Here is a 23809-nt window from a genome sequence, read left to right as displayed (position 1 = left end):
TATCGAGGTTTTCCTTCCTCTAGGCCGGCGGGAAGAGTAGAAACTCCTCCCTCACGGTCCCGGCCGACCGGGCGATTGAAGTCAGGGCCGCCAACCCCTACCAGCCGTCTTGCCCCTATACAATGCGATCGATAATAATATAAAATACGCCTCGGCTGGACCACCCAGAATGTCGGCAGGAATCAAGGATCTCGGTGAAGAAGCGTCCGAATGATAGCGCGAGAAAAATAACATATTTATACCAGTCAAGAGCTAATGCAGTATGACTCAAGTGCATCTTTCGACTCCCTCCAAAGCGTCCTTAGAACCTTCTAGAAGGAATTAATTCTAACCAATGGAAGCCATAGAAGCCTCCCATAATTACCATCTCTATTCGCTCATTAGCAAATCAGGACACGAAAAATTCAGCCAGCATTCAAATCGGTCACTATAAAAATACGTACTCAGCCGGTATCAGACCCCTCTTTCGTCTTTTGCCTTTTGTCTTTTATTTTACGCACGAAGTTCATTACGCATTTGTCGAACCACTACTCGAAAACTGCTCCAGCTGAGTGACGAGGTTGGATCCTTCCGATTCTCGAAGGTCTATTGACGCATTAGGAGGCGCTCTTTCCATAAAAGCCAGCGATAATAGCAAGTCTAATATTAATAATCAAGCGAAATTTGTATTCCTTATGCTTATAACTTGAGGAGATTGTATCAAACCTGATTGAATTAATAAATTCAGTATTAATCTCTAGCTTCGCAAGCATCATAAATTACCATTTTTTCGTTTCTCCCTTATCTACTACTAAAAATTTACATTGTGCAACGAGTAAATTCAATAACCATTTATTCCTTAAAACCCGTGGTCACAAAATACCAGCCGGTTCCCGGCTACAAAATAAAGATACAGATAAATGTTCCCAATTGCTCCTGAGCGATACACCCTCATTGTAGAATAAGATTCTCTTTCCACGCACCGTTCCGACAACGACACTTCTCGCCAGTCCCGGGATATAGTCGGTGCATGCAGACTTTCCCGAAATAACAAAGGAGAGGCTTCTTTCCACTACGCCGAGATATAGTAGTGACTGGAAGAAGAAAAGAACAGAGTTATATCGCGGTTTATATCGATCTGTCCAATAATCGCGACGTAACATATGACAATAAGAATATTACAAGAATATTATTTTTTAATATTTGATTTTTAATTTTATCTACTCGTCCATTTCATTATGTTCTCAATTTCTATATATTAACTATAAAATATGTAAACTATTTCCATTTATATATATATTTTTTTCTTTTATATATATCTGAAAAATATACAAAATATGAGGAAAATTAATTAATTACATTATTTTTACAAAATAAATACCTACTAATATATACCTAAGGAAAATTTCACTATTTTACTATTAAAAAGTGACAGAAAAATCCGGCGTTGTCTTCTTAGATCGCATGTGAAGTTGCGTTTTCTTTTCCGAGCTACAGTCCGCCATTTGATTCAATAGACTCAGTAACACGTTGTTAAACAATGATCTTACGCTCGAGAGCTTCGAAGCATGACGCAGCAGAAATCTGGAATGACGCAAGTACAGCAATTTTTAATTGAACTGGTTTTTATGCTGAATAACTTGCGTGTCGTGATCTAATAATAGCTGTATACTTACTTCCAAAGCTTATAAGTGATCCAGTCTGAATAACTGAGAGACGCGTGTAAACGCGGCATGTCTATGCCAAATATATCCGTGATAAGTAATATCGCGGACCTGTAAGACATATACATAAAGGGGAAATAATTAAGCGGCTCGATGACGCATCTCGTCATGTGTTCCCATTCGGGTGTCACTTCCTTCAAATTAGGTATCGTCCAATATTGATAGAAATCCTGCAAACGTTGTTTTATCTCCTTCAAGCTCCCACGGCAAAAGTTGTATCTGACGAGCAAATGAAGCTAATTAGCGACATAAAAATACTTCCTGGATGACACGTGCTTTATCTTCCATCGGGGATGGAAAATCGAAAAGGAGTTTCGGCATGTATACTTCTCTTCCATTCCGAGATAATATCCGTAACATCTCCAGATGTGGCAAAAGGCCTCCATATCTTCGTCGGTTACATCGTACGCTCCGAAGTCTTGCGGATACAATAGAACGAAGCCTATGAAGCAGCATTGAATCATCGCCATGTCGGCGTTGTTTATATATTTGCGCTTGAATGGCAAATCGACGAACATCGTGTGAGGACGTTGCCCGGTCCTCTCGAACGGACACCCCTCGGCGAAATCTTTCAGAAGCAATTCACGATCCGGGCACCATGGATTCGCGAATTTAGACGCGTCGTCGATTTTATGATCGTCGAACTGAGATAGCTTTGCTCTCATTCTCACGTGCATTTTGCGTACAACTTGCATGTCGTTGAACGCGAGTGTTCCCTTGACCCACGGTTCCCCGGCGAACCAATTCATCATCCGGCGCATGGTCGACAAGTATCTTCGAAATTAATGAGAATTGAATAAAAATAATAATAGATCCAGGTTCGAAAAACAAAGGTAATAAAAGGGGAGAAGTAAATATAATAATTTATATGCGGAAGAAAATGAAAGCAACGCTTACAAAACGATATTTCAGAAATAAAAGAGATATAATCATCTATCGACGAACTAGTAGATAACGGCAAATAGAAGGCAGTTGTATAATTTTGCGACTATTCGCAATAACCATATATACCTTTTGAATCCCAAAAACGGCGTGTGAGCGCGGTCAGTGAGGATAATTGGATTTAGATTACTTTCGAAGGAAAAAGCGGGCAAGAGCGACAACACCATGGCTATGGTAATTCCGCCGAAGTAATCCTGCACGAATTTCTGCCCCCTGCGGTACTTATCCATGTCGAGCCATTCGGGTTTCTCCACCGGCGATCGACCGCAGTCCCCATGACAGAAGGAAGCCGGGATGAATTCCAATAAGGACTCCGGCACGTTCGGATAGAATTTGGAGAGATTCTTATTTATCCAGCTATATTTTTCGCTCACTGTCCAGTCGTCGAAGTCACTCGGAAAGTAGCTCCGGTCGAATGTATTCCGCAACAGCTTCACGTACTCGTCTTTGTCCGAACTTCCGTTTGACCGTACTTCCGTCGCGTCATTCAAAGAGCACACGCGATCTCCGTCGTCCTTTTTAAGCGCATCGTTTCTGCCCGTCATCTTTACGCCGTCAACTCTCGGCACGTAATGATATAGTGATATCACGCAAGAAACTGTGTGCTTGATTTAGCGACTCAAGTCGTCATTCTGTCTCTTTTCAACATCTAGTGAGCAACAAAGATAGAATAAAGCAGGGCGCGCACATTTTTGCATAACGCATAATGCGTAAAGCATATAAGAAAATTGATTGGTCTATTTCCTTATGTACATGTGTATGGACCAATCAATTTTTTATGCTTACACACATTATGCGTTGTGCAAAAGTGTGTGCTTCCCGCCTAACGCTTGTTTCGACTTGTGTCGCTAATCGAAAAACACCTACTATAGCACACGACTGCTACAAGAAGACTGTTGCGTGTACTCGTGTATTAAAATTTGTATGTATTATAAACGTGCATCCACTGTAATTGCATAACAATGCTATATGGATACCCCACTCTATCTCCATTTATCTTCTCAACTTCTTCGTGCCACGAGATAATCTTTTTTTATTTGTTTTAATAACGTACAATGCATTACATATTTGTAAATATAAATTTTGTTTCACAGTCAAGTGAGAACACGGCTGAAATATTAGCCGGAATATATAATAACTGAAGCGAATAAGATCACCTTTTTTTGCCATTTGCAATAAAGATACAAAAATACGATATAAAAAATTATGATTGTTTTGACGAATCGTTTATCGCGAATCTGTTGCTATATACCTTCTCTTATATTACATGTCGCGTGTTTTTATTTTGTCACCTTATCTAAGGGCTCAGACACAATGAAGTCAATAGTAATAAAAAGAAGCGGGATTTTCCGACTGATTCAAATAATTAATTGAAGTCGAATCTTAAACTGTTGTAAAAGATTACAGTTCTTTCAAGCTGTTTAAGTTTAAGATGTACGTGTACGTAAAGATAGCTATTTAAATTCAAAGATACTTTTGAAAGAGCCTCTTTTATGATAACGGTTTGAGATTCGAGTTTGAATTGTTCAGAAAATTCTGCGCATTTATCTTCATTGCTTCATTGCACCAGGAATAAGGGAATGTTGCATCTCACTTCGGTACACGTACATTAAAGTGAGATGCAACATGCCTTATTCCTTATTCCTTATTTTCCTCGTTGTGTCCGAGCCCTATGGCCTGTCGCACACAAAGTGACAAAGCTGCATACGCAGGACATGACACTGTCTAGATAATTGAGCATGTATAAATCAATGGCTGGATGCTAATTGGGCAATATTATGTTCTGCATATGCAGTTATGTCATTTTGTGTGTGTGTGAGCGACTTTATCAAACGCAATACCAAATGCGCTTATTCATCTGAATGTATAAATATTAATGAAGTAATTAGCAACGAAGATAAATGCGCAGAATTTTCTGAACAATTCAAACTCGAATCTCAAACCGTTATCATAAAAGAGGCTCTTTCAAAAGTATCTTTGAATTTAAATAGCTATATCGTTACGTACACGCACATCTTAAACTTAAACAGCTTAAAACTGTAATCTTTTACAACAGTTTAAGATTCGACTTTAATTAATTATTTGAATCAGTCGGAAAATTCCGCTTCTTTTTATTACTATTGACTTCGTTAGTAATTCTATACTTATCTCATTATCAGTGGTGTTATTATACATATAACAAATTTATGCGTTGTTATTTATATATGTATCTAAACGAATAATATTGGTATTATTCGTCTAGATGTATAGTGTTTGATGACTTATTATTACATCTTTCAGAACAAGCTAACGAAAATAAGGAGATGAGAGAGAGAGTAGTTTTAAATGAGAGCAATTTGATGTTAATAGATAAGTGCTCTAAAATATGACTTGATGCGGCGCACGCTGAACGTGTACGATATTTTATTATTTCTTTACAGATTTCATATAATAACTGTGCATAATAATTGAATATCGCTATTTAGAATGCAATTGATTTAATAAGAAGAAATTTGCGAAGTAATATCTCTATAACAAAATTGAAGATAAATTAAAGAGCACGTAATAAATAATGACCCAACTTGTGTAAAATATCTTATCTGTAAAGAAAATGCGTATATTGCGTATAAATTGATTTTCTTTTATTTAATCGATAAGATAAGATATTTAATCGGACCAAAAGTTCACGAATATCTTTAAAACGTAATAGACCGAGAGCTGGCTAAAAAAATACCAACGTCATTTATTTAAAAAAATTTTCAATCTCAAACGATTGTGCAATGGCAATGTTGCAAATTAAGAAAGCGCAAATCTGGCTGCTGGCCGCTGGTGCGTTTAGCGGGGGCGTACGCCCTTGTAAAATATCGAGGGTAAAAAACGTCATAGCTATGTACGGCTAAAAATTTGTTTGCTTGCACTATATAATATTGTAAAGTACTTGCAAAGATGTTGTCAGACCTGTAGGTGGGGTCTAAAGTATTGCCAGATCAGGGTATAACTGTTTAAGACTTAATAACAATCACGTTATTTTTGTAAAGTTGAAATTTGTTTTGTCTATTGTATACGTGCTTAATAATCTGTATATGAAATGATAGACAAAAATCTCGGGTCTAACACCGTGCCAGACGTCGGCGAAAATCTCAGTATTTATGGAATGTGCTGTAAATTGCCGGCAGCAACAATTAATTTTATCACTTAAATTTTGCAAGTATTAAATTTAAAATATTATTGTTATATTAGCAGAGAACATTTTAAATTTAATAGATACTTGCAAAATTTAAGTGATAAAATTAATTGTTGCTGCCGGCAATTTACAGCACATTCCATAGATACTGAGATTTTCGGCGACGTCTGGCACGGTGTGAGACCCGAGATTTTTGTCTGTCAGTTCATATACAAATTATTAAACACGTATATACAATAAGCAAAAATAATTTCAACTTTACAGAAATGACGTGATTGTTATTAAGTCTTAAGCAGTTATACCCTGATCTGGCAATACTTTAGACCCCACCTACAGGTCTGGCAACATTTGCGAGTACTTTACAATATTATATAGTACAAGCAAACAAATTTTTAGCCGCACAGCTATGACGTTTTTTACCCTCGATATTTTACAGCTAAGGGCGTACGCCCCTGCTAAACGCACCAGCGGCCGGCAGCCAGATTTGTGTTTAAGGTTGAAAATTTCCTTAAATAAATGACGTTGGTATTTTCGTAGCCAGCTCTCGGTCTATAAGTAAGTCTTTAAAACATTGAAGTATAAGTCTGAATCTACTTTTAATCTACTTTTTTTATTTATTTACGGCCGCTGCTCCAGAAAAATATCAGTAAAAGAACGTTTTATTATTAAATAAATTGTATTCCAAATACCGCGATATTTAAATATCACGATTGCTATAAAATATTTCAAGAAAGAATAGCGAAATTAATTTATTTTGCATCTTTTTCCCTCTATCAAACTGATCATTTATATTTATTGATTGAAAAAATATATGTATATGTACACATATATATATGAAAGTTTATATTATATGACGCTATTTCGTATTCTAGCGTACCGGAAATCTTTTTTAATTTTTCGTAATACGATCTAATAACAGACCTTTAATATTATGTATACTTAGTTTCTACTATTGTCCGTTAATGCCTATTAATCCTCATTAATGTTTATTAATATTGACTAATGCCCAATAAGTGATGCATCGCAAAGCTTCGTGCTCCATTATATAAATGCTATCGGCCCTTGTCTATAAAGCCTTTTCAGATCTGCTCTTGAGTAACTTGTGTTTTTCCGGTCCATATTCGACTGCTTTATCGAGGGACTTACAAACTTTCTTGTTTATATACTCTCGTACGAATCGTAACTTCATGGCATAGCGAAACATGAAGCTGAAATTATAGAAAAAAATTATTATAATTATTAAAACTGGGTGTAAATAAGATGAGCAATAAAAATACAATAAAATTTCTTATTCACACTTTAACTCTGCGGTTATTTTACTTGGCGCGAGACAGTACAGTGTCTCTTGATTCTATAAATTGGACTTGATATAATACGTTGCGCGATCGCCTATTGCATAATTTTTCAAAGATTTGAACCTGCGCGATTATAATTAAAAAACTTTTCTCCATTATATATATATAGATTTCCATGAATTCCTTTAAGTAATAAATTTCTTTGATGCATGTTAGATCAGTCAATTAAATAAAATTTTGGATATGTTTTATCTTTGATTGTTTACACTTACAGGAAACGGTTCTTGAACCGTAAAATTTGTTTTTACAATAATATAATCAGTTTCTCCACTTTCAGTAAGATTACCGAGGATATACTTGTGCATTCGTCTGTGTTTATCTCAATCTGGCTTGCGATATACTCACCGTTGAATGGTGAGAGAAAATCGTTCGAAATAAGTGAGCGTATGTCGTACGCGCGGCATATCAATGTTCAATAAATTGGTGACGAACAGTAGTAACGTCTCGAATGTGAAACGACTAATATAATAACGTTCACCTTCCGCAACGCATCTCAACATATGTTCCCATTCGGGCGTTACTTGCCGCAAGTAGGGTCTCACCCAAACATCGACGAAGTCGCGCGATTTTTGCTTTATTTCCTGCAGATTGCCGCGGCAGAAATTATATCTAAAACATTTATTTTGTCGTTAAATATAAGAATTCCAATGTGACGATAACAAAGTAAGGAAAACACTCGAGTGATGAAAAAGTTTGTCATACGTACAGAACGTATGATAATGAAAATCAAGACGGAAGTGAAATTATGCATTGGATAAAATCAGATTAACGTTTAAATATATCATAAATTTATCGAGATGAAATTAAAAAAAGAAGAATAAAAACTTTATCGTTATCGATCAAATTTACTACTGCAAACAGCCTTAATTATTATTAGACGTCACAGATTTAATTACCACACTATTTTCATCGCGCGATAATGAGGGAATTTATATTTACGGTACTTACTCATCCTCTATACCAAGAAGGTATCCTATGCCTCTCCATGTGTGGCAAAAAGCTTCCAAATCTTCGTCGCTAGCGTCAATACCGAGCTCGTTGGGATGCAGCAGAATCATCCCGACGAAAGCGAATTGCGTGGCTCCCATATCAGCTTGATTCAATCCTTTCGGTGTGATCAGTAGATGTAAACAACCGTTTTCGACGGTCGGGTATGGACAGGAAGAAAAGTCTTCTAAAATCGCTTCTCTGCCCGGACACCATGGATTCGGAATTTTAGCGGCCGTGTCGATCTCCTCGTTGTCGCGCTCGCAAAGTTTCAATCGTATCGCCCGGTGCATTCTACGCACAGTTTGCACGTCCTTGTAAGCTTGCGTGTCCACGGTCCAAGGATCATCCATCATCCAATTTTTTATACGGCAAGCTGTGGACAAGTACCTGATAATCGGAAATTTATTGAGAAATATTTAACTTATAACTCATTGTGAGATGCTGGATGTAGCATCTGATCGAATTTGATTTTCAACTGCAAACTCAATCGTCGAAAAATGCCGCTACATGAGTATGAAAAAATGTTTATTGCGCTTAATTCTAGAAGAATTAATTAATATATTAATTACTATAAACTCGTAATGAATTTTAAATTCTGGAATTGTAATTGTGTGATTTAGAATTATAGTTATGTTTTACAAGACAATTAATATAATTTATAAATTTTAATGGCATGGCATGTAACAAATAAATTGTCTTCACTAATCAATTTATATTTATGTGCTGTTTCTTTCGCGCAAAATGTATTATTGATATGAGAAATGTAAATTATGTGTCAATATTAAATTTGTGTGAGAGCTCGAGTTACGACATTTTTCTTAAGATATTTTAAATACGGCGAAGAAAAACTGATTACGCATGAGAGAATCTGTTTCGCGCACCAAAAATTATTTATTGCTTTGTGAGTTTTACATCTCATCGAATTGTTTGAATTTTGAAGCAACAATTTTGCATTACTTCTATTAATATAACGTTCGCAGAGCACTGTCATATACTAGATTTTCTATTATTTATTTTATTTTATACTATTTATATTTTTATTTTATTTTTTTATCTTATACTGCTATAAAACGATAATATTTAATTCAGAATCAAGCAAAGTATTTGCAAAGATACAATTCCTTCCTATTTAATTTTTTCCGATTCAAGATCCGATTGATAAATATCAAGTCTATTAATTCGTATTAATACGTATTACTTTTTTTCTTTTTCAAGACTTGATTTGACTTAAGACAACTACTGAATTGCGAAAAAGAGGATTTAGGCTAAGTTTCTCGCTTAAATCGCAAGATTTATTTATCGATTTATCTGTCTCAATACGAATGTCTTCTGAGTTCCTTAGCAAAAACGCTGTTACATAAATAGCGGCTTAAGAGATTTTGCCAAAATTATTGCGTACCTCTTGAATGCTAAATACGGCGTGTGAGATTGCCGGCTGAAGATCATCGGTTTCAAACCATCCGTGAAAGCGAATATCTCGAAAAGCGATAACAAGTTAGCTAAAAGGATCGAGGTAATGTGATCTCGCCCGAACTTTTGACCTCTCTGGAACTTCTCCATGTCCAACCAGAGCGGTTTGTCCATCGAATTTCGACCGCAATCTCCCCGATACTGTGCGGCCGGTATGAAAAATAATAAGGAGTCTGGTATATTTGGCGCATATATTTTTATGTTACTTATTATGTGTTCATATTGTTCTTTGTCCGTCCATTTATCATAATCCTTCGGTTTCGCGGGATTCTGATCGATAATGTGCTTCATCTGTTTCACAAAATGTTCGGTGTATTTAACGGCGTTTCTTGCCTCTACGAGTTCATAATATTCGTTTTTTATTACATCTTCTGTGTATGTATCGATGCTATCGTTGCTTTGATTCTTTCGATTTAATATAATTTCTTCCATCGTATCCTGCGTATTGTGATGTTGTATCCGAACCAACTTGCTATATTATTCGTAATTTATGTCTGCTCTATCCACCGAATACAGTCATTTGTCACTTCCATTTTCTATCTCCCTTTAATAATTTTATCAGCGATAATTGCTTTGGACAAGTTATCCTGTAATATAAAATAACATTAATATACAAAATAGCAAGAAAGAAATTCAATGTGTTTGTTACTTACTACTATATAAAGTATTGATTTACGTTTATACGAATCACATCTGTGTGGGTACATATAATTCTGAACATACAAAAAATAAGGCATAAATATATTTTTTTAAATAAGAAAGAAATATTATGTGAATGTAAATCGTATTTTCTGATAAGAAAACGGACTCAAATGTTCTTTCTTATCAATTTTGATGAGCTTTGAGCTATGTTATAATATACATAACAGTAAAAAATTAATTTCTTGTACGTGCTCTCATTGGATTATTTTTACATAATAGTAATTATTAAAATAGTGAAAAAAGTCAACTAGATAAATCAAATATTATTTAGATATTAAAGTTTACTCGAAATGATAAATAAGTTAATTAGAATAATGCGTAGTGTGTGATGATATAATTTAGTAATAGTATTATAATGTATAGTAATAATATTATAATTTAAATATTTAAATTAATAAATGCATTGACGCAGTTCCTACTGCGATTATAACAATTCCACCGCAAATATCGCATTAGTTTCAAATGACATTTAAGTATTTAAATTAAATACGACATATTAAACCAACATGACGTAATTTTACTTAAACACTTAAATATTTTAATTAAAAAATAGTAATCAGTTGAACGCATTTCGTCAAGTTAACACAATTTTTTTTTCTCAGTGTACCAGCAAGTCATTCGGTGTCTTAATTAAGCAATAAAAATAGAAATATATTAAAAGTATACGTATAGTAATAGACCAACAATAAAGAAGATTTTTTCAAAGTGCATTTGTATAAAATAACTTTATATATAGTTGAATTCGTCTTTAAACAAACTTTAAAATCAGCGGGAGAAGGAGACATTAGGACCGTTTGGCTAAAAATGTAAAGACTAGTCATTTTGCAGCACTCCCTGCAATTGAATTTCATAAAGGCCCAACTTGTGACAGTTGCAGTATTTGAAGTCAGTCTTTTCTGTAACCAAACCAGTTTTCTTACGTAAAAACAAACCTTGGCATTTTTTCATTATATCGCCTTAGGCTTTAATCGCCTAATCGCACGTCATGAATATTCGCTGTCCAATTGCGGTGGAACGTATACCTGATTTACAGTCCGTTTGTTTTAATGTGCAATAGTAGTAGCAATGCACCAGGGTGCATTGTACCGTAAATTTCAAGATTACATCTACATGGATGGTTTATGTTATGCTTACACGAACCTTTTTCATCCAGACGATGTAACTAATGTAAATTATTATAAATTGAATGATTGATTGATTTCTTAAACTGTACTTTTGCAAACAGCCCAACAAAAATAAAAAGTAGTTTTAAACTAGATTGGATTAGATGCGCATTTCAATTTTAATTTAGTTATTAACTGTACAGCGATATAAGAGATGCGTGATATTAATATAGAGAAATATTATTATTTACGCTGATCTTTATGCGCTTTTAAACGTTAAAAAGCGGTATATTGTTTGGCTCATAGTTGCAACATGTACAATATGCATAATATTTAGTTTTTTTTTATACATCAGATATAAAATCAAAAGTTTTAAAACCATTGTTAATTTTTTATGATATCCTAAAGATTGTGCCATAGCGTTAAAAATAAAATTGCACACAAAATTATGAATTTCCGATATTTCTGACGAAATATATAAATCTTCGATGATCCTCTCTATAAATTACTCATTATTTACTTAGATGACACGTTAAACATAATTTACATTATACGTATACACGTAGATGTAAATTTATTATATTTTTTATACACGTAAATGCCCAACTCTGCAATGTATCACAAATGCTCAGCTGTTGGTAAAATGAATGCAAGATAATTACAACCGAGGTAAATGCTGATTCTCGGAATCGAATGTATCATTTTCGAGAGATAAGCTTTTTTTCATTTGTCTGCATAGTTTAGCTGTTAAATCAAAATTTTATTTATACGTGTAATGTTAAATATTAATAGTTAATAACAACTGTCAATTTTGTTTTAAAATGCCCTATATCGCGTGATTTTCCTGAACATGCCTTCTTACATTTGCAAAAATGTTGGATTAAGCATCATGAAAATTATTGCAAATCCGGAAATTAATGTTATTCTTACCGGCATAATTGGTTGCATATATATTTATTCGTAAATAAATATATATGTATAACACACTACATGAATTATTTTATAAAATATTTAGCTTTAGTAAAATTAAGCTAAAAGATCAGACATCAGCCGTTCAAAGAAGATGCAATTCGGTCACCGAATTCGGTCGCACGTACGAGCGAGAACACTGTTTGATCTTCGATCATACTAGCTGAAATTTTCAGAGAGAGCGTCTTGTAAAAGAATTCACGTAAATGTGACGGAGCTTTAGTGCTACAATTGTGCGCTCGGTCCATGTAATGGTCTACTACGACGAAAATTCGCGCGCGCGCCGGGAGAAGAACTTCCTAAAGGCGGAAAGGGACACGAGAGGAGCCACGTGACCGGGCGCGTGTTCAACAGTAACAGCTGCACCGATGCAGCTCCTTTCAATTCACGTTGAACCTCCACCGAGGTAACACAGCGACGGTCACCTGAACGAGTTATACTCCTCGATCGCGCGGAAATATTTTATCTCCGAGTGCCGATTAAAATTGATTCCGTCTGCGTTTGTCAATTCGAACGTCGCAAATTAATCCGTTTTCCATCTCTCTGAATCAAAACAGAAGAAGTTATGAATGTAACGTAATTCTCGAGGAAAGAAAGAAGTGATTTCGATTGAAGTGGCAAGATCGAAGCACGAAGAGTAGAACTCGGAAGACAATATAATGGATAATCGCAGAAAGCTAATCCGCAATCGATGCGTGATGCTGACAATTGTCCTCGCGTACACGCTGGCGGTATTCATTAAGGTATGTATACGCAAATTCTTTCTGAAAAAATGTTCAAGAAAGTAGTGCCTAAATGGAGAGAGAGAGAGAGAGAGAGAGAGAGAGATGTATCTAAATATATAAATAAATCATAACTCACATTACGATTTACTTGAATTACTTGTTTGAAAGAAGATTGCACCCGTTCGATAAGTATTTTGTCCCGTGTTTCTTATCAAAACGTAGGACAGAATACTTACCAAATCGCGCGATGTAAAATTCAATTGCATCGCCGCGGCGCCGGCGCCGTACTTAATCCGCAGGAACGATACAAATTTTTTAATAACATTTGAATCGCTTTGAAGACAATTGAATGAGAACCATCGCCGTTATAAAGGGAACGATCGACGGTATTCTTCTCCTTCTACCTTTGCTTTGAAATTCCGTGAAATCTCCGCGTCGCACGATCTCGGGCGTAGCGTAATTTCGAGTGTTGCGAGAGCCCTGTTAAACGAGACATCGGACTAATTATCGGCTGGATACGTCGCGAATGCAGAATGAGGAAGAACGGTCGAGGTTAGCAATCGTCGTGCGAAAGCAGAGAAATTTCGATAGGTTTCACGATAATTATTACCACGTGATTCGCCTGGCTAAAATATCACTGACGGATAAAATCAATTCTCACATCCGTAAAGCACGACCTCGCAACAGTGGGACGCGGATAAAAGGATGGTAAAGAAAAATGAAGGGGCTTGCCTTGCGCGAGAGTTTAACTGGAAATATCAAAACTGCTCGGATATTTATCTGCGCGATATTTATCTGAACGAAATATGATTCGTGTGGAAGTCAGAAATCGCACGTAAATGCCTAATATTTCTTCTTTTATATGATTAACCTTAATAAATTTTATTGAAAGAAATAAGAATGTTTTAGTTAACTTATTTTAGACACTTTGTGTAAAAATTAAAGTCTATTATTTTTCATATTTCTTTAGAATTATAATTCTCTGTTATTGGTTATAGAATTTAACATAAATAATAAAAATTGTGTATCATAGTATCTGTTTTTAGAATACTAATATAGGTAATTATAATTAATTGTAACTTTAGAATAACTATACATATCGATATTTTGTTTGCCGAACTATAAATATATCGCCGAGGAAAAGAAAGTGGGAGAAGCTATCTCAAGAAACCTCCGATCGATTAACGGTTACTGAAAACGGTCAGAATCGTCGCGAAATTTTCATTGTGCAATGTAGCTCAAATATGCCTCGTTATATACATTTTGTGACGCATTAGATCGCAGAATTTTTAGAATGCTAATAGAATTATAATTAATTGTAACTTTAGAGTGACTACATATCGATATTTTTTTCTTCGAACTATAAATATATCGTTGAAGGAGAGAAAGCGAGAAAAATTTGGCTATGTCGAGAAACCTTGGATCGATTAACGGTTATAGAAAACGGTCAGAATTCATCAAATTTTCATCGTGTAGCTAAATACGTCTCGTTATATATTTTGCGACGCATTAGATCGCAGATTCGCGCGTGCATGCTGGTAGAGTGGGCGAAAAGTTGAGCGCAAAATGTACGATTGCGCGGGTGTTATCTGCGATCGTGTGCGTGCGTGGAGGCTCGGATGCGCGCACGTACCGCCACGCACTCACACGCGTTACGCGTGTGTCAGCGGGTTATTCGGTTCACTGGGGTACGCCGTGCTTTATGAGGCTCATTAGCATGGCATGGGAACCCGGAGTCGGCGGTTCCGCTCGAAGCGCGATTTTCGCGATGCTCTCCTCGGCCCCTGATTCCTTCGCGTTCCTATACGCCTCCGCGTAGGCATGGGGAACGTTCGTAACGATGTGCGTCAAACGGACCTGGGGAAAGAGAGACAGAGAAAGAGAGAGAGAGAGAGAGAAAAAGAGAGAGTCGGAGAGTTGCATACAAAGCTATTGCCGCAGACGCGAGGAAAAGGTATTATTATACTCTGTGCTAACGCAATCATGTGCAATTATCTCGTGCGATTCGCGCATATCGGTAGATTGCGGTATCGGCGCGGCGTGGTGACCCGACGAGCGGATGACAGAAGGAAATTATTTGCGAAACGGTATACTTTGTAACGCACCCACGTAGCTTTAGAGAAGAATACGGGTGTACTCGAGTCGCGAGACGAGATGCAAAGGGGAGAAAGAAAGGGAAAGGGACGCGAAATGTTCAATTGTTGGCGCAGCATTGCGCCAGGAAGAGGAAGGGCATGAACTCCTTCACGTAATTTCATTGTGTCATTGTGAGTTATCGACGTGGAAGGATCTGTTTGACGAACGGCGCCTCGAGACTCGCTATACAGAGCACACGTAGAACCGGCTGAAGAGGTGGATCTTATGCGTGCGACTGATGGAGCCTCGAAAGGTACCGGGCCTCATTAGCATCGTAAGAGAACTCGAGGAACACGGTTCCCTTAGCAATGATGCAATTGTCGCGATATCCTCTTATATCTCTCATTCTCTCAATAAAGACGCAAGACGCTCGTTCGCCGGATATAAAATTTTAACGAGAGTAACCGGCGCTATATTCAATTATCGCCCGTTTTTCTCTCGTTTTTCTGCCCTCTCGACTTTTCATTCGATAATTTATGCCTTCTCGTTAGCGCAATTACGCGATCGGCGATACGTGCGCTACTTTGTATATCACAAGTACTTAACGATGAACATTGTTAAATTAATCGCAGTTGCTGCGATTTCTTATCAATTCTGACGTTTTACGCGATGTTCCGTGCTGTTCGGCGTGGCGTTGAAAATTCATCGCGAAAACGAGTCGAGTTTGCTCCGCTTTTGTCTCGAACGCCTGGCATGTCGTCGAGAATGTCTGACGCAACTTATTCGCGACGTCGAAATAGTTGCAAGAATATGCTTTCATCTCCCTCCCCGTCCAGGTGCGTGCCCTCCACCGATTTATGGGATACGCGGAGGGCGGAGTGTTCATGGAACAATGGGGTGCGTAGCGACCGAAGATAATTATCGCGGTTCTCGAAGGCAGCTGCGGCTGTGGGTTCACCCTCGGGGTAACCCAGTGTCTTCCTCCGGGAAGTAGAACCGGCTGGCGCGCTCGGAAGTCTCACGCACACCCGCACACACGTATGATACACGCATATCCATAGAAAGGGGAAAGAGGGGAACCCAGTCTGGCGTGACTCCGCAGGTTATACTTGCCTGTTGCAATTTTGGCGGTGCCCTCCTCTAAATATATCGGGACTTTGCGGTTTGTTCGAGCACGTTGAAAACGGAAATACTTAACATCAGAATGTATCGAAGGATCAAACGTATCGAAGGACTGTGAATGGTAATAGGAACATTGTACCATCGTTTCTCGAGTACACGAATTTCTCGTATTAAATGTATCACATTTAAATGTGATTAAATGTAATAATTGTTTTATTTTTTTCTCCTCCAATTAATTAACATTTTCCGATTATTTACGAATTGGTACAAATATGGGGAAAGCTTTGGCAAATTTAGTAAATATTTTACAATCGATATTGGCAGGCTGAGAAATCGACAAGATTTCAATCCGTACCGGAATACGTGCATCTCGGCGACGAGCACGAAACGCCTTACCTGTAATAATGTTTGGAACGTGTCTCCACATTCAGCTTCAAAATTACTGCAATTTTTTTTTCTCTCGTGCGCGAGGTATCCGCCTCTTCCGGTGACAAATGAAAGTGGGCCACGTTCCTTCAGGTGAATCGGGCAGGAATAATTCGCCACCCGACGCCACCCTATTCATACGCGCGAGTCTTTTCAGCCACCCTTTCCTCACAGCGCTCGTGTGCACGCGCATTAAAAATTCTTTCCTTCTTTCATTCGTTAATGATTTTTGTGGTCTTGAAGACGAAACGGAGTAATTAATAGTATGATGGTGATATTTATTTAGAATTATTGCTCATCGCGAAATAAATAGCGAAAATCATTTTCAAAGTTCTTTCCGGACCATTTGATTTTTCAATCTCATGCTTGACCAGCGAAATTCTTGAATAAAACGCAATTATTTATTTCGCAAAAGCGTCTAATAATAAAGCGCGGAAAAATGTAGTTTTTAGTAAAACTGAACGATCGAATGGACGTCATCAAAGTTTTATGTCGCGCCGCATCTATCGTCGCAGTCTATTCGTTTGAAATTTATCGGTATCGACGTGTCGACGAGGGGGAAAAAAAAAGGAAAGGAAAAAAGAAGCAGAAATGGGACACAAAAGGGACCGGCAATTACCGCTTCCGTTCCGTTCGTCATACCGGAAGTTTCTATTCATACTCGTTGCACTATATGAGCGCAACGTTACTTCCGTCATCGTTGTTACGGATCGTTAGCAGACCCCGCCCGGCTTTTGCCCGGTCGCGTATCGATATCCTCTAAAAAAGTTGTATCGCAAAAATATATCTTCGCGTTTACGAGAGAATACCGAGCTCCTCGACACGCGCTTCTTTTGCGTCTAATACTGTTTACCGGCGGCGCCGCGGGTTCTTCAGGGTCCGTAAGGTTCGTGTTTCCACGACGCATAATTCGCAAGGTGCTTGTAGTTGGTGGAGAGCCAGCGAAAAGAAATATCGGATATTGCCAAAGGGTGCTTATCCAACGCGGCGCAAGTCCTCTCTTTCTCTCTGGTCCAGTTCTCTGTAGGTACTTATTGTTCGAGCGGCTGCGTCGAGCTCCGAGCGACGGACTCGTTGAACTGCTCGTCCCGATTCCCGAGTACGCGTACAAGAACGCTCCGCGCGGTTTCTACGAACGAGCTTTTTTCCCGATCGATAAATCTTACCCGATGTAAAACCGTCGTGTCTTCTCGACTGTTGCGAAGCCCTCGTGGGTATATATTTTCATTGAGGAATGCAACATCCCTCCCGCTTGGAGCGATTCTTCGAAGAAGCACCGAAGATCGATGTTTCTTGCTGGTTGACGCTGTTACCGAAGTATTCGCGCTCTCTGCTGAAATTAAACCTCAACACTGCAGCTCCTCGGTTCTTAACTCACTTCTCGACACGGGGAATACAATCTTCCATTAAAATTCTATTACGCCAAACTTTGAAATTAACTCTGAAGAACAAAATTCTATTTGCTCTCACTTATTTGTTCGCCTTTTTCTGAAAATCAATTTGTTGGGAAATTTATTTGACGTTTAATGGTTTATCGGTTTATCCAATGCACTAACTTAATAACGTAGTTATTCACTTCGAAGGGTCGTAACCCTTTCGATACTTAGTATACCGCGATCGTAAATTGACAGCAAGCATCCTTTCATGTGACGATGACTCATGTTACTTCCGAGATAAAATGATGAGCGCTCTATTGTGAAATGTGAATTATTGAGAAAATAATGTCTGTTTCTCCTAAGAACAATTCTCTTTTAATTCAAAACTGTAAAACTGCAAAGTGATATGTAAGTCAAAGTATAAGCGCATATAAAATAAAATTAAAAATTATCCTTCAGATGCACTACACATATGCTTATTCTAATTTACTTTACGGATTTATGATTTCGCATAAAAAAATATTATGAAAAATTTTATAACAAGCATTTTTGCAAGGCCGAAGAAATCTTATGACTTCTAATTTTTTTCTTTTCAAATTCAAGATCTCGTATTCGTTCACCGTACGAGGTTGATGGTACAAGATTGCTTTCAGGAAATACAAGCATATTATTTTCTGGATAATCCATGTCGCGAGCAGCTCGATGGCAGGCACGTGACGTGCGGTGGCGAACAAGCGACGGCGGTGTGTGCACAGAGGCAAGGTGAAGGGTTTCAAATTAAGGCCCGGTGCTAACGATTCGCGTGATGCGTGGTGACCGTCGGCGCGTGCCGCGCGAGACAGCTGCCAACAGCTGCCGTAGAAAGGGATCGCCTCTCATTCTTGTTTTACTTGTTTTTACCTGTCGCTTCTGTGGTCAAGCGATAACGTCCGTCCCGAAAAATACGATGGACAAAGTCTTTCATGTGAGATAAATTATATGTTGAAAATTCAACGACGCGAGATTAGAAGTTTGAGTATTCTTTGAAAAAAAAGTAATATGAATCCAGTTGACTGAATATTCAGTTGATTTTATACGAATTCGAAATTTAGATTTATGCGAGGTCCTTTGTTTCAGATGAAATAAACCATTATTATAATAATATGTGACAAGAGGCAACTAGAGGGTTTATAAATAAAATATCTTTTAGTAACATATGTCAATAATCAATTGAGTAATATTACTCAATATTTGGAAAGTCTCAAACTGAGAGAGTTTACGGATCGGCAGTCGATCGGGCCTCATTTATTTCGGGAAAATTAGTCGGCGAAAGTGTAGCGGATATCCTAACGTATTAAAAGCAGCATTTTATGCGTGAGAGAGTACGGAGGCTCATATATCGCGTCTCTCGATCTGCCCGAAGTAGGCGGAAGAAAGGCGCAAGGTGTTCCCTCGAAGTCAGGTGGCCACCTTCTCCGGCGCACCTGTTGTTCGACGGTTGAACCTGCATTTCATCAGTTCAGTTATTAAAAGGAGCATAGGAAAACAATGTTCAATGTAATACCGATTATTAGCAAGACCGATAATTTGCAATCCGATGTACTCGCGAGGCAATCGAATTGTTCTTATTAGAGGCAGCTTTACACCGCGTTCGAAGGAACTGCACGCAGAAATGCAATTTCAGGCATAGACTTTTAATTATCAAATGTCATTCGGAGGTCAATTATAGTCGTTTCGGATCGACCGGACAAGTTTTAATAAGTCAGTTTTCAAATCATTTCGAGGATCCGATCCCAAAAGATCCCGCGACGGATTCCTTCACTCGGGTGACTCGGGGAGCACTAACCATCTGCCGCTCTGCGTTTCCAGGCGGCCGAGAGCAGGCCTCACATCAGGCACCACCGGGACGGCTCGCACTGCAGCAGATGCGGTCCAGGCTGGGGCGTGATTAGCCGTTGCGCTCGCGGCCGCGACACCGTGTGCGAACGTTGCCCCGCCGGCACGTACAGCCCGCATCACAGCACGCAGCCCTGCTGGAACTGCGCCAGATGCGGCCCGGGTCTTTACGAGGCCCATCCGTGCACCGCGCGCGCCGACACCGTCTGCGACTCCTGTCACCGTCCGGCGCCGGACAATCCGGACTATCGGCGCAAATGCGAGGGCCGCGCGAGATTCTTCCTCGCGCCGGAGGACGCGCGGAGCACCGCCGAGGAAAGCGTGCTGGTCAACGAGCCGGCCTACCGGTTCCAGATCTACGACAGGGAGGAGGTGCTCGAGAAAGACGTGGAGGCCGTCCTGAGGGACGAGGCGGCCGCCGAGTCGGAGGTTCTACGGAGGATTCAATCACCGACCGAACATTAATCCCGAATAACGAAGACGCTCCGACGATGGATTCTCCCGTCGGAATGAAATCGGACGAGAAAGAAGGTATAAAGTTATCTCGCGTGTTGCAAAAAATTCTTGAAACTTTTAATTAAAAAAAAAAAAAAAAAAAAAGAGAAGAAGAGAGAGAGAAATAAATGGATCATGTAGAAGTAAAGAAAGGAAAATTTGACAGACCCGTAATAGGATTAGAAAGAACAATGTATACATTGTACGTTCGATATCGATCGATCTTTCAATGCTAGTCAATTAGCGCTTAAGAAAATTAAGCTTTTTGTGGAACTGCGTACGACTGTGGTACGAGTTCAAAAATGGGAATTTTCATTTGTTTGTCCGTTAGAATCCCAATTCGCGCCGGGCGACGCGGTGTGAAGAGATGGAAAATATTCTCTGACCCGTCGCTAAGTATATTAGCATATAAATAAATCCTTCTCCCGAATACGAATAGACTGTTACATTTTTAATATTTAGATCTATATTGCAAGTCGTATTACACAGGTAGATGTATCGGTAGCTGTTATAGATTCGCGGAATACATTGACATTTTTACACGCAGTCATCCTCTCGTGGGACACGGTTCTGCGGAGATTTACGCGTGAAAATTATTTACGACTGTTGCATCTATATACCGATTATTATCGCTGACAAGCACATTGGTCAATTATAAGTGCGCGTGTATGTATAATTAATCAGCATACTCGAATTCACGTAAAATCGGCGCACGTCTTTTCAGTTTCGCTCGAAATTAATGTGATATCGGCGGACGTCAAGTCGATGTGATCTTCAAACGTTATTTCGTCTATAAATATTTTGGTCTCCGTGATTACGAATTCAATCTTTCAATCCACGATTGATGAGCGTTTTTCAATCATGCGAACGATCCACAGATATAAATATCCCCGGGCTTTATCTATGAAGTATAATGGATGTTTGCGTTGCGAAATACGGTCATCAACATTTTTTAGCATTATTATTTATACGTAATTCCGTCTATACGGATATTTTCTGTGAATGTACGTTAGCTCGCGGTGTACTTTGCTAAGCGTAATACTTTGATTATTCTATTTAGACATTGGCACTGTTTAAAATTCTAATATATTGCTGACAGAAGAAGAATGAACAATATTTATCAGGGTTTTTAATACTTTTCATTCCTTCTGTTTTCTTTAATCGCTATGGATTTAAATTGAAAATAAAATACAATTAAATAAAAAATTTGATTACCTCTTTCTAACTTTAAGAATTCGTGCATGAAAAGATATTATTATTAATATCCAAAGAATCATTTTATATCACTATATTTATCATGAGATGAATATAATGTGCATATTTATCGAAATGCACGTTTTAGTTTTAGCATCGAAGATGGATCTGAATTATTATTTTGCGTATAACTTTCCTTGATCAAAGAGATTAATTGCGAGATTAACGAGTGCAACGAGCAAAGAAAAAATACAGATCGGTATCTCGATAAATGAGATCGTGCTAACAAAGTTCAATATATTCGAGGTGAAAGTTTTCCAGATGTGTGTGTTTGCCCTCGTTTAATCTCGCCAAGTAATATCATCGATAATATGTCGACGTTGTTAAGTCACCGTGACACCTTTATTCATCTCCTTCCAAAACGAGAACGCTGAAAGTACTTTATCAAAAATAGAAATCGATAGATTTCTGTCCCACCTATTTCTTTTTTACTCTCACGTTTTAGTTATATGTAACATCACGTGCGACTGATCTAGAGTGTATAGCAGCGTATAATACTTTAAGTTAAAGACTAATTATAAATCAGAGGCAGGTGAACGTCATCCGGTACATATGTACGAAATATTTCGACAATTATTTTACGAACAGACATCCCCGGAATCAAGTACACATCGTCTCCTTTCTGCGACGTTTGTGCTTGCCTAATAGTAATCTCAGCTTGGATTCATGTATCGCGGTATCGAAAACTTTTCAAATTTAGTCTATAAAAAATGTTCAACTTACCCTATTTATAATTGGCCTTTAATTGGTCCCCTTGTGATTCGATACGACGATTTCAACTAAGCTTCGAACGCCTGGAAGTCTTTTTTCTGTGCCGCGTCAAGCACTACGATCGGGTTCGATTTCGGTATCGAAGATTTGTGCTCAATAACGTTCAATGTTCGACGCTTAACTTTTTTCAAGCGCAAATGCCACGCTATATTTCATAATGCAGACTGTTTGGAGATTTGTCACGAAATGCTTGTATAATGAAACATTTTAAGACTCTTGATTTGCTAACGAATGTAAATTTTAAACAGTTTACATTGCAAAATAGCGGAAGTTTACGTTTGAAAAGGCTAAATGTCGAGCATTACACGTCATCGAAGACGGCGCACGAGACATTCACGCACACATCTCCCGAGAATATTAGAAAAATTACACAAATTATTCGTAAAGACCATATTATCCACGATATTTGTGACATCGTTAGAATATCATACTGAGTCTGTCAGGCAATTTTCACTAACGATTTCAACATGCGTAATGTCACTGCCAAGTTCGTCCCCCCCCCCCCAGGTTTCTAATACGTTGCCTGACGCAATAATATTTGGCAACAACATATCCCGATCGTCCCGCGTATTCTATATTTGCCAAATTGAGCCCCGTTATGATTTCCCAAAAATGAAAATAAAGATCAAGACGTTTCGAGACGGTATAGAAGATCGAGGCCGAATCGCAAGCGTTATGAAAAAAAAAAAAAAAAAAAAAAAAACTATTTCGAAGGGGATGAGGGCCAATTGTAAATAGGGCGTCTAAAATTCTTGACATTACTACATAGAGTCTTCGTGAGTGTTACGTATGCGAGATAAGACTGCAAAGTATATTAATATTACGTTGGCACCGATGGTGTCCATTAACCGATAAAATATTTCGCGTCAAATATGCGTCAATGTGTCTCTCGAATGTTTAATGTTTCATATATCTGCGAATCTCATTGTCAAACGGACGCGTGACTATATATAATAATTAAACGCCAGAATACTTTCAAGGTCAGACGGACCGGCCAGTGGCGAATTTTAGTGCTATAAAAGTGTATCAAATAGTAATACCATTAATTTATTTTAGTACTGTAAAATGTATTTTTAAGAATACGTTGTTGTAAATATACCTTAACTGAAACGCTACTTGAACATCGTCGTTACTTCATTTATCGTACCATTCCGATAGTTTATCATATATAATGAACTTTTGTATACCAGATATTAATTATCAAAAAAGACGCTCTCAATATATAAAAGCGCATTTTCGTAATAGCTAGCTTCTACACGATTGCTCGTGCTTTCATAACTAGTTCTGGTTCG

The 23809-nt window shown here is 38.0% G+C and overlaps 3 protein-coding genes across 7 annotated transcripts; 1 reads left to right on the top strand and 2 right to left on the bottom strand.

Annotated features, from left to right (window-relative positions):
• Positions 1-815: 815 nt before the first annotated feature.
• Positions 816-3303, bottom strand: LOC143893848 (uncharacterized). Of its 4 annotated transcripts, none has more exons than XM_077399615.1 (5): positions 2715-3303; positions 2031-2477; positions 1656-1922; positions 1361-1563; positions 816-1073 (listed from the first exon to the last, which is right to left on the bottom strand). In XM_077399615.1, exons 1-4 carry the CDS (start codon positions 3188-3190, stop codon positions 1401-1403), a joined length of 1353 nt encoding a protein of 450 aa, XP_077255741.1. In that variant the 5' UTR covers positions 3191-3303; the 3' UTR covers positions 816-1073; positions 1361-1400. The 4 variants fall into 4 exon arrangements, with proteins under 4 accessions (XP_077255741.1, XP_077255740.1, XP_077255738.1 ...); XM_077399614.1 differs by having other exon boundaries at positions 1365-1563; XM_077399612.1 differs by having other exon boundaries at positions 1375-1563; positions 2715-3302.
• A 216-nt stretch (positions 3304-3519) lies between these two features.
• LOC143893849 (uncharacterized) lies at positions 3520-23209 on the bottom strand. 2 transcript variants are annotated; one of them, XM_077399617.1, is made up of 6 exons: positions 22470-23209; positions 10277-10336; positions 9553-10210; positions 8112-8540; positions 7509-7772; positions 3520-7016 (listed from the first exon to the last, which is right to left on the bottom strand). In XM_077399617.1, the coding sequence occupies exons 3-6, from the start codon at positions 10053-10055 to the stop codon at positions 6875-6877; spliced, it is 1338 nt and encodes a 445-aa protein (XP_077255743.1). In that variant the 5' UTR covers positions 10056-10210; positions 10277-10336; positions 22470-23209; the 3' UTR covers positions 3520-6874. The 2 variants fall into 2 exon arrangements, with proteins under 2 accessions (XP_077255743.1, XP_077255742.1); XM_077399616.1 differs by lacking the exon at positions 10277-10336.
• LOC143893858 (uncharacterized) lies at positions 12675-23632 on the top strand. Its single transcript, XM_077399633.1, has 2 exons — positions 12675-13140; positions 19971-23632. Exons 1-2 carry the CDS (start codon positions 13057-13059, stop codon positions 20460-20462), a joined length of 576 nt encoding a protein of 191 aa, XP_077255759.1. The 5' UTR covers positions 12675-13056; the 3' UTR covers positions 20463-23632.
• The last annotated feature ends 177 nt before the right edge of the window (positions 23633-23809 follow it).

The sequence above is a fragment of the Temnothorax americanus genome, unplaced genomic scaffold (genome assembly GCF_048541705.1).
Source record: "Temnothorax americanus isolate GAGA-0224 unplaced genomic scaffold, ASM4854170v1 Scaffold13, whole genome shotgun sequence".
NCBI classification, from domain to species: domain Eukaryota; kingdom Metazoa; phylum Arthropoda; class Insecta; order Hymenoptera; family Formicidae; genus Temnothorax; species Temnothorax americanus.
The sequence above is the reverse complement of the archived record's forward strand: the minus strand, read 5'-3'. Positions and strand labels throughout refer to the sequence as shown.